Here is an 11,391-nt window from a genome sequence, read left to right as displayed (position 1 = left end):
TTTTTTTGCATTTTTAATTTTTTATAGTTTCTATAATTTGAAAATAAATTTTATTTTGTTTACAATTTCTTTAATTTTTATATTTTTTGTAATTTCTATGTTTTTATGTATTTTATATTTGAAAATATTTTTTTGAACCTTTTCCTTTTTTCATGTTTAAATATTAAAATGGTAATATATTAACACCTGTTAATTTATTTTGTATATGTTTTATATTTTTTTATGAAAGTTAAAATGCTAATATAGTAACGCCTAGACATTTTAAACAATTGTGGTGAATTTAAGAGAAATGTTAAAAACTCATGTTGAGTTTAAACAATTTTTCCAAATAAAAAGTCAGCTCTCCAAGTGGTCAGGAGTTCCTATTCCTGAGTAATCCATAATTCCATATAATATACGCAACCCAAGAATACTGAGCCATTTATAATTCGCCACATCAGCCTAGAAAATTTGAATATTGACTCTGTTCAGGCGGGTCGGTCAAGTAGTTTCCACATAACACTGAATCCAGAGGCTATTCACTTGACTTGTATTGTATTGTATGTTGGTTTACAAAGAAAAGAATTTTTTTTCCTCAGTCCGAGCTCATTAATTTTCTCTTATCCTTCTACACGCATAACAACATTAATTAGGAAGCAATAAACCAGAACAACAAGGTTTTCTCAAAAGAATGGATGGTGCATGAATGCAGCTCACCCATCTAGCAACGATAAATACTCCTGGAAGCTATTTACTTCGGGTTCAAACATAAACAACAGTCAAAATAAAGGAGTGTGCTTGTGAATATTGTTTCATCTTCCAGACAGCAAGAGTTGCAGGAGGGTGGTTTCAACATGGAAAAAAACCCAGAGAACATGGAGATGGGTGTCCAAGATATGGATTTTGACGACGATGGACGTATAAAGCGGACGGGTATTTTTTCAATGGCTAATTAACCACATTCTTCGATCTTTAGAATTGATCCTTTTTTTTTTTCTCCTGAGTATATCTATACATTTACTTATTATTGGGTTTGATATTTATTTGAAGGTACGTTGATCACTGCAAGTTCTCACATAATTACTGCTGTTATTGGGTCTGGAGTGCTCTCTCTACCTTGGGTTATAGCTCAGCTGGGTTGGGTAGCTGGACCTGCTGCTCTCATGGTTTTCTCTTTCATCACTTGGTTCACGTCTACTCTACTTGCCGACTGTTACAGGTCTACTGATCCTGTTTCAGGGAAGCGGAACTACACCTACGGAGATGCAGTAAGAACCAGTCTAGGTAAGGAATTAATTAGTACTAAAGCAATGGCGGAAGAGCATTTCCTCTTGTCCCCTCAAACTAATCTGCTCTTTGTGGGGTCTATTCGATGATGAATAACCCATTTCCCTACGTGGGGTCGTCTTTAGAAAGAGACCCTTCAAAATTCCACATCTAAAATTAATCTATGCCTTGATACACCAAGTGGGTCTCTCTAGAAAGCCTCAAATCTTAATGGGTTTCCGATTTTATCCTTCTTCCTTTCATTTTTTCTTCAGGAGGACTCAAGGTGCAGCTCTGTGGATTAGCTCAATATGGAAACTTTATAGGAGCTTCCATCGGATACACCATCACTGCTTCTATCAGTATGGCGTAAGTGATGGTGCTTTCATTTTCCATCCATTGGGTATAGTTGCTCTGGAAGGAAATGACAGATGGTTTCTTCAATTTTTTTTTTCTCAAGCAGTGCAGTTATAAGGTCCAACTGTTTCCACAAGAACGGTCACCATGTCAAGTGTCATGTATCAAACAATCCCTTCATGATCATATTTGCGTGCATCCAGATCGTTCTGTCCCAGATACCAAACTTTCACAAGCTTTCATGGCTGTCAATTCTTGCAGCTCTGATGTCGTTTTCCTATTCTCTAATTGGAATTGGTCTCTCAGCAGCAAAAGTTGCAGGTTTTCAGAAACAAATGAAACGCTTCACACAAAAATAATTTGTTTTGTTCTTGTTCTTGGAGGTTTCATTTTGCTCTATTAATGGGGTCCTTCGTTTTGGAACCACTGCAGAGAGAAACCATGACGTGAGGACTAGTTTAACAGGCGTCCAAGTTGGGGTGGATGTCACTGCCACAGAGAAGGTGTGGAGGACCTTTCAGGCCATTGGAGATATTGCTTTTGCCTTCACCTTCTCTCCTGTCCTCATTGAGATACAGGCAAGCCAACCTTCTACCACATCGACTCATGCTTTAAAAGGAAAATTTGGTTATAAAGACATTTGAATTTTCTTTACTACTTTATGAATTTTCTACAACTTGTGCAAAATATAGAATGACAGCATATGGCATAGCACAAATTTAATTATACCACTACCACTGTGGTTTGGTGAATGCATGGAATCTCGGCATTAATGCGTAGGGAATTTTCCTTGCCTTTTATAAGCTCTTTTGAAGTTTGATCTGTTTGTGTTGGAATTGAACTTCCTCGATTTTGAATTTTCTAAGTGTCTGATTGGCATCGGTGCCGTTGCTCCAGTAAACGGTAACACATCAGTGCCATGTTAGAAAAAACGGTGCTTCAAAAAATGTCTGTTTGTTTGGAACCATTTTCTAAGGTTCTGTTCATTTTCTCGGGTAAATGTATTTAAGGGCTCAGTTTGGAAGGAGTATAAATACAAATATGTACTGTACAAATACATACAAAATAATATCAAATGCAAGTTTTGCACTCTACAAATGACTCCTTCCAAGGCTCAGTCTGAAAGGAGTACAAATGCAAATATGTACAATATAAATACATACAAAATAATACACAATACAAGGTTTTGCACTCTAAATATTTGTATTTGTACTCCTTCCAAACTAAGCCTAACTGGAAAAAGTGTTATCTGGTAAATGCATTTACTTGTACTCTTTTGTCCGGAAATGTTAGCTCGGTAAGTGAGATAATTTTCGAAAAACATCAACTTTTATATGTTGGCAAAGGCATTTTAGTACAATAGTTTGGCCAGTTTCATAAGTATGTAACTTATCCACCAAGTAGAAGGATAAATCTTTAATTTTCCTTGACCAAAAGTTTACCTAAAAAAAGTTCATTTATTGTAGGTCTCATAAATTGTTAATAAACTATCATAGTACAAATATTATTAAAGTAATAAAAAATAATAATGTATTAGTAAAATATTCATAAATTAATGATAAAAATAATAACAAAGTACTAATAAAATAATAATTAATATTAAAATGTAGTAATAAAATAAGAGAAAATCTATGTTGCAGGAATGATAAGGCATGGAAAGAGTTTTGACCAATCAAAACCCACCCATGAATTTTGATATACAACACCTTATTGGCTATCACGTGTATGATTCGAGTTTATTGGTTAGTTGTTTTTCAGATGTCACATCTTTTCCATATCATAGCCGAACCCATAAAATAATAAATAAACAAATGCAAAATTTAAAAGTTTTAGTTAAGTCCAATTCCAACTCCAAATGAACCAAACAACAACAATTGAAATCTAATTTTGATTCTTGACTGAACCAATCAGGCATTAGGAAAAGGTGATTCCTATTGAGATTCAGATCCTGATTGTGAACCAAATGGACCCCCTATTCTAGCTAATGAAGATAGAAAAAGCCTCCTATAGAATACCTATCATTGGGATAAAGAGCTCAATTTACATCAATCAAGGTTATAATTCTTGTAGAAGAAGAGTGAAAGAAAATGCCAAGATTGATGGTGCCCTTCAAGTATCTAAATATGCGCTTGGCAGTAAGCAAATGCTCATTTTTTTGAGGATTACATGTGACACAACGTGGGGGCAATGGAAGACTGGAGCTGGCTATGCAAGCACCGGGCGAACACTAGTTTCTAGTGAAACTACATGATTTCTCTAGGAGAGAGAGAAAAGGTGGCGAAAATTGAAGAGGAAATCTGAAGAAATTCTGAAGTGTGCATTAACTGAAAACAATAGCAATATTTATAATACATCTGGAAATTGTAAAGTAATTAGGAAAGAGAGTTGTGATAGATCCTAATCTGCATGAATCTTGGACTATTCTTGATCTTGATCTTGGTCTTTGATAAGATCGAACATTATTGGGCTGTCTTGATAAGATTGAACATTCTTGGGCTTGACCTTCCACCGTCCGATCTCCCTAGAACTCATCTATGCATGAATCTTGGAAGTCTTGGAAATCTTGGTTATCTTGTCTCTAGAATTCTTGGGCTTGATCTTCCACTGCTTCAATTGTCTTGTCCCTTCCCATGTGTCCTACTAATCCACCCCCATCCAAATCCCTGATGATCTTTTCACGGAGGGAGGTGCAAGGGATACACAGTTGTTCCCCCTTCATAAGGAACCCATCATAGATGTAAAAGTCATCTGCTGACTGTCTATTCACACATTTCTCCCATACCTGTTGGAAGTCATCATCTTGGGCATATAGGTCTTTTAAGCACTCAAAACCCACAATCTCAATACTAAGGGGTCTTGATGAGGGCTACATGCCTGCTAAGATCATCGGTCACTTTATTTTGTTGTTCAACCTTATACACAATTTTATATGAGAATTTGTCTAGGAAGGCAGACCATCTAGCATGCAAATCACTTCTTAATTGTTTTTGCCCACTGAGATATTTTAGGGCTTGGTGGTTAGTGTAGAGAACAAATTCTTTTGCAATTAAATATTGTTCCCATGTCTTCAAGGCTCTGACCACAGCATAAAATTCTTTGTCATAAGTAGACCACTTTCTCCTAGCTTCACATAATTTTTCACTAAAGAAAGCAATGGGTCTCTTTTCTTGGGACAATACAGCCCCTATGCCAACGCCATTGGCATCACATTCAACTTCAAATAATTTATCAAAATTTGGCAAGACAAGGATAGGAGCAGTACATAATTTCTCTTTTATGAGAGCAAAATTTTGCTCTTGTTCTTCTCCTCATTGAAATTTTTCCTTTTTCAAACATTCAGTGATAGGAGCTACAATATTGCTAAAATGTTTAATAAATCGCCTATAGAAAGTTGCCAACCCATGGAAGCATCTCACATCTGTGACATTTGATGGGGTCGACCACTCCCTAATGGCTTTCACTTTTTCTTCATCTACTTTAATTCCTTCATTGCTCACAATGAATCCCAGGAATAATAAATTATCATTCATAAAGGTGCATTTATTCAAATTAGCATATAATTTATTTTCCCTTAATGCTTTTAGGACCTCCCTGATATGTCCCATGTGTTCAGTGATAAATTTGTTGTAAATTAAAATGTCATCAAAATATACTACCCCAAATTTACTAGTGAAGGGACGCAGCACCTAGTTCATCAGCCTCATGAATGTGTTGGGTGTGTTGGTGAGTCCAAAGGGCATGACTAACCATTCGAACAAGCCATCTCTAGTCTTGAAGGTTGTCTTCCATTCATCTCTGGGACAGATCCTGGTCTGATAATATCCACTCCTGAGATCGATCTTTGAGAAAACTACAACTCCATTAAGTTGATCCAGCATGTCGTCCAGCCTAGGAATGGGGAATTTGTACCCAATAGTAATTTTGCTAATGGCCCTGCTATCGACACACATTGTCCAACTGCCATCCTTCTTAAGGGTTAGCAAAGCTGGTATTGCACAAGGACTCATACTGATTTGAATGTGTCCATTCTTCAATAATTCTTCTACCTTTTCCCGTAAGATTTCATTTTCTTTAGGACTCATCCTGTAATGTGGGAGGTTAGGTAAACTGGCTCTTGGAACAAAATCAATATGGTGCTGTATATTTCTCATGGGAGGGAATTCATTTGGTAATTCCTTTGGAACTACATCATGGAATTCATCAAGTAGTCCTTACACTTCCACTGGGATTTTATTTTCATCCTTAACATTTTCTCCCTTTACTACTAACAAATGTACCTCAAGAGTATCCTTACATTCTTTTACAAATTCAGCATGATGACGGGTAATGGTAAGGAAGTTTTTCTCATGTGATTTTGGGGCCTTTGTAATATTCTTTTCAGCCATGGGTAACAAAGTATAATGTATACCCTCTTTTTGAAGTTGATGGGTATTTTTCCTACCCATGTGCCTTGCATTTGTATCAAACTGCCAAGGCCTCCCTAACAGAATATGGTAAGCATTCATATTTACAATATCACAATATACTTCACCATGATACTTACCAATAGAAAAAGGTACCTTGCAGCGTTCCTCCACCCGTACGTCGCCTCCTTCCTTGATCCACCCAATTGTGTATGGGTAGGGATGTTTTTTCAGGAAGTAGTTGTAACTTTTGTATTACATCCATGCAAATAATATTTTCTTGATTGCCACTATCAATAATTAAATCAAATAATTTACCATTGACAATACATCTAGTATGGAACAATCTGTGCCTTTGAGAAGTATCTTTATTTTTCTGGGACAGCATTAATTTTCTTACCACATAGGTATACTCTTCATGTTCGTATGGACCCTCTTCATCTTCCCCATCAGGTATACTCTTCATTAATTTCCTCCTCAACATCCTCTTCCTCCTCCCTTTCTATCATATTCACTGCCTTCCTCTTGGGACAGTCACTGGATCTATGCCCAATCTCATTACACTTAAAGCATTTAAAGGGAGCAGGCTTGACATAGGGATTATTGGGTTTAGGAGGGTTGGAAGGGTTACCTCGAGTATGTCCTCCTGTAGTGGTCTTACCGGCGTAAGTTGTATTTGCCGGGTGAGAAGGCTGTGCTCCTGGGACTGATTTGCTTCTATGGATGGTTGTCGGTCTGTTGTCGCTCCCGTTGTACCGGCGGTAACTGTCACTATGGGCCTTTTCTTGGAACATCAATTCTGCTTTTAAGGCCAAGTTCCTTGCTTCCTGCACACTAAGAACCATCTGTACACCAATTTTATCTCTGATAGACAGTTTCAAAGCACTTAGATAATGGGCTGCCTGCTGGTTATCACTTTCAGATAATTGGTTTCTTTTAGCTAATCATAAAAATTCAGAAGTATATTCATTAACATTACGGGACTCCTGTGCACACCATTGGTATGATTTAAGCATGTACTGTTCATAATCTCGGGGTAAAAATCTACCTCTGATTAATTGTTTCATGCACCCCTAGGTTCGAACAGGACCCCTTCCTTCTCTGATACAGGTCTCTCTCATCCGTTCCCACCAAACAGATGCGCCTCCCTTTAACCGAAAAGCTACCAATTTTACCCTCCATTCTTCTGGTATCTCCATGTACTCGAAGAAATGATTGACTTCTATGATCCAATCTAGAAGTCCTTCTATGCCAAGATCCCCACTAAAAGTAGGAATTTCTACTTTGAGTTTAAATTCATCATTATTCCTATGGGGATTGAAATTATCTTGATTGCACCAATTTCTACTGTTTCTATCGTCGCCAAAAAAAATTGGAGCACCACCAAATTCAAGCTCATCATCACTATCATCGTCAAGAGCTGGTCGCCGGGATATAGGTCTGTCGTGGTCATCTCCTTCGACTGGGTATGGATTCTCCCAGTTCCGTGGAACATCCTCTCGTAACAAGGTTCGAAGTTGTCCAACGATTTCTGCCAACTGCTGTTCGATGTTACGTGTGGCTGTGCGTTGTTCTTCAATCGCTCTTCAAACAGCTTGTAACCCCTGATCTCCATCACGGGGTGGGTTGCGACTGCTACCGTCTTGGTTGGCCATCTGACTGGGTGAATTCTATGCTCCGATACTACCTGATGCAGTGTGGGGGCAATAGAAGACCGGAGCTGGCTATGCAAGCACCGGGGAACACTAGTTTCTAGCGAAACTACACGATTTCTCTAGGAGAGAGAAAAGGTGGCAAAAATTGAAGAGGAAATCTGAAGAAATTCTGAAGTGTGCATTAACTGAAAACAGTAGCAATATATATAATACATCTGGAAATTGTAAAGTAATTAAGAAAGAGAGTTGTGATAGATCCTAATCTGCATGAATCTTGGACTATTCTTGATCTTGATCTTGGTCTTTGATAAGATCGAACATTCTTGGGCTGTCTTGATAAGATCGAACTTTATTGGGCTTGATCTTCCACCGTCCAATCTCCCTAGAACTCATCTATGCATGAATCTTGGAAGTCTTGGAAATCTTGGTTATTTTGTCTCTAGAATTCTTGATGATTCTTGAAGTCTGGAATTCTTGATAAGTCTTGGAGTATTGGATTAAGTCTTGATGGATCTTGAATTATCCTTTCTTGACTTATCTTGGACTCTTATCCTTATCCTATGAGCTGCCACTCCTAATGGTGAGATGGGCCTTGGGATGGGCTTCCATCAACATGTATTGGTAGACTTTATTGATTGCAAGTGTTGGGTCAGATTTGGTGATAGTGATGTACTGAAGAGCTCCTACTAGGCTGCGATAAGAGGTATGATGGAGGAGTGGGTTTCCCTTGCTTAGGGAACTGGCAACCAATAGATAGTGAAGAGAACCAACTGATTATATTGAAGGGCTTCAACAGATGAATAGCATATTTTGATTGAGAGACATGAACACCATCAGTGGACGTGAATTCAAGGCCGGTCCAATAAATAGTGAAGTGGGCCTAAATCTTTAATGGAAAACTTCTTACCAAGTGAAGATACAAGGGACAAAATAGAGCTTTCTTTATTACCGGTGATTAGAATATCAACATATATTAAAATGAACATGAAGCAATGGGTTGGATTTTAACTGGATAAACTTAGATACAAGTTTCATCCATTCATATGCGATTCAGATATTCTATATCATTATTTATAAATTAAACAAAAAATAATCAAAATATTATATTATTAATAAATTAATTAGAATTGATTTAATATTGTATGGCATGAACAAAATAACTTGAATGGTATTTGAATCTATGGCTTTATGTAGATAGATGATTTTATGTAGTAGTGTTCTGCCTGAATTGAAGTATCTTGTGTAAGTGGGGTATTTATTTTATACAGTAATAGATGTAGCTAGATGTAAGTTTTCTCTCTCTCCCTCTCTCTCTCTCTATATATATATATAAATATATACATGTCAAAAATTTGCATCAAAAGGTTGTACTTGTGTTTGTAAATGTTTAAATATAAATTAGTGCATGCTTGGGCTATACCAAGACCTCAATGCCAATCTAGCTCAAGCTAAATTAGGGTTTTAAGCTACAATTCCCACCAGAGCACAAAACTCTAAGCCCAAACATTGCATAATTCCAGCCAGTTTTGTGCTGGGATTGCCCAATTGCAGCCCAACTCGAGCTACACCAGGATTTTACGATACAATGAAATGCTCACCAGAGCCCAAAAGTCTAAGCCCAACCGTTGCATGACTCAGGCCAGTTTTGTGTTGGGCTTGGCCAATTTCAGCCCAACTTACGGTACGTAGCTAAATTTGAGCTAAACCAGGGTTTTAAGCTACAATTTCCACCAGAGCCCAAAACATCTAAGCCCAACTGTTGCAGGGTTCAGGCCAATTTTATGTTGGGCTTACCCAATTACAGCCCAACTTACATTATATGCGTTTTGTGTTTTTTTTTTTTTTTGCCTTAAAAAAAAAACTCGAATCTTCTCAAGTGGGAGGAAAGGCAGACCGGCAGAGGGAATGAATGCCCCTTTCATCACAAAAACATTGACTTTGGTAGTTGTAAGTCATTTCAAAGGATAAGGCATTAGAGATCGTAAATATCTTTTTTCAAGAAGTGCAGCCACTATTTTTGTTTTTTTCTTTCGACACTTTGTAGAGATTCTCCTATTATTAATGTATACAGTATAAATATATACAGGATTTGTACTCTACATATTTATATTTGTATTTGTATTTATACTCCTAAACTGAGCCCAAGGTTTAAAGTCATACATATTTTTGTGTGTCATGAGATTCAAAGGTACAGTGTACTTAGATGGAGATTTCTAAACTTTACGGATTGAACCAGGACATCTCTAAGAAGTGTACTACCCTTCAAAAGTGGTTACATGTCCTAATTCCTAATATTTATCATATCAGTGGATTCAAAAGCCGATATGTATAAATACTTTGGACTTTGATCGTAATGATTTTTTAAGAGTTGCTAAACAAACTACATTTTTGTGCTCCTTTAGGCTCAGTTTGGAAGGAGTTCAAATATAACATGTAGAGTGCAAAACTTTGTATATTGTACTATTTTATAAGTATTTGCACTCTACATATTTGTATTGGTACTCCTTCCAAACTGAGCTTTAGTTTCTATACTTGTCTGAATTGAAGTACATATTGATGGAAATTCATGAATTTCAGGACACACTAAAATCAAGTACCCCGGAGAACCAAGTAATGAAGAAGGCTTCTTTGATCGGTGTCTTGACCACAGCCCTGTTCTATGTGTTATGCGGTTGCGTTGGTTATGCTGCATTTGGGAATAAAGCTCCCGGAAACTTTCTCATTGGGTTTGGACTGTATGAACCCTTTTGGCTCATTGACTTTGCCAATATTTGCATCGCCATCCATCTAATTGGAGCATACCAGGTTAATGGCATATTCGTTGTTAAATTATGAGCAATGAATAAAATCATTCCTTACCACCTCAACTTATGTTCTTGAGTTTTTCTTCTACCCCTACTTGATCAGAGAATAGAAACCTATTCAGGGTGCCTCACCTCACCTAACAGCTTAAGTTTTTAAGTTGAACGATTCCTCAATATGGTATCAGAGTTTATTTGATTAGGTGGTTTAGTGTTTGATCCTTGTCACGCCAGTATAAGATATGGGTGCTTTGCTTTTCTTCTTACTTCGAAAACTTGTCTCGTGCAGGTATTTTGCCAACCCTTGTTTGCATTTGTGGAGAAGTGGTGCAGCAAGCGTTGGCGAGACAATGGATTCATAACAGAAGAACATGCTGTTACCATCCCTTTATATGGCGCATACAATATCAACTTCTTTCGACTGGTATGGAGAACAGTGTATGTGATATTAACAGCAGTAATTGCGATGACATTCCCCTTCTTCAATTACTTCTTGGGCTTGATTGGAGCAGTCTCTTACTGGCCTTTGAGTGTGTACTTCCCCATTGAGATGTACATCTCACAGTCGAGGATACCCAGGTTTTCCTTCACATGGATATGGCTCAAAATACTGTGCTGGGTTTGCTTGGTTGTGTCCATTATTGCTGCAGCTGGATCAGTTCAGGGACTAGCCAAGGATGTGAAGACGTACAAGCCTTTCAAGACTCAATAGCAATTCTTCCTTTGAGATATTAATTAGGTGATGTTGTAGTACTACTTTCTTTTCAATAATTATTAACACAGAAACAAGAGAAACAATATAAAATCTTGCTATATAGTGTGTGTGCAGCTACTATATTCCAATTAATCAGATGATTCTAATCTAAGGCCCTGTTTTGTTCACGGGAATAGGGGTTTGGAATCAGAATTGGAATGAATTATTTCGATTCC

At 37.3% G+C, this 11,391-nt stretch overlaps 1 protein-coding gene across 1 annotated transcript; it reads left to right on the top strand.

Annotated features, from left to right (window-relative positions):
- The first annotated feature begins 510 nt into the window (after positions 1 to 510).
- Positions 511 to 11,327, top strand: LOC148873955 (amino acid permease 6-like). The gene is made up of 7 exons (XM_088964382.1): positions 511 to 912; positions 1,030 to 1,263; positions 1,521 to 1,614; positions 1,709 to 1,923; positions 2,035 to 2,180; positions 10,238 to 10,465; positions 10,751 to 11,327. The coding sequence occupies exons 1-7, from the start codon at positions 834 to 836 to the stop codon at positions 11,171 to 11,173; spliced, it is 1,419 nt and encodes a 472-aa protein (XP_088820508.1). The 5' UTR covers positions 511 to 833; the 3' UTR covers positions 11,174 to 11,327.
- Positions 11,328 to 11,391: the final 64 nt, after the last annotated feature.

Source organism: Nelumbo lutea, chromosome 1 (genome assembly GCF_056320005.1).
Source record: "Nelumbo lutea isolate HS-2025 chromosome 1, American lotus-T2T, whole genome shotgun sequence".
In the NCBI taxonomy this organism is placed as follows: domain Eukaryota; kingdom Viridiplantae; phylum Streptophyta; class Magnoliopsida; order Proteales; family Nelumbonaceae; genus Nelumbo; species Nelumbo lutea.
The sequence above is the reverse complement of the archived record's forward strand: the minus strand, read 5'-3'. Positions and strand labels throughout refer to the sequence as shown.

Bases quoted from the DNA above. Each gene is read 5' to 3' on its own strand.
- LOC148873955 (XM_088964382.1), top strand. From the start codon at position 834: ATGGAAAAAAACCCAGAGAACATGGAGATGGGTGTCCAAGATATGGAT. The intron at 913-1,029 runs GTATTTTTTCAA...ATTTATTTGAAG, and splicing joins TGGACGTATAAAGCGGACGG to GTACGTTGATCACTGCAAGT. The intron at 2,181-10,237 runs GCAAGCCAACCT...CATGAATTTCAG, and splicing joins CTGTCCTCATTGAGATACAG to GACACACTAAAATCAAGTAC.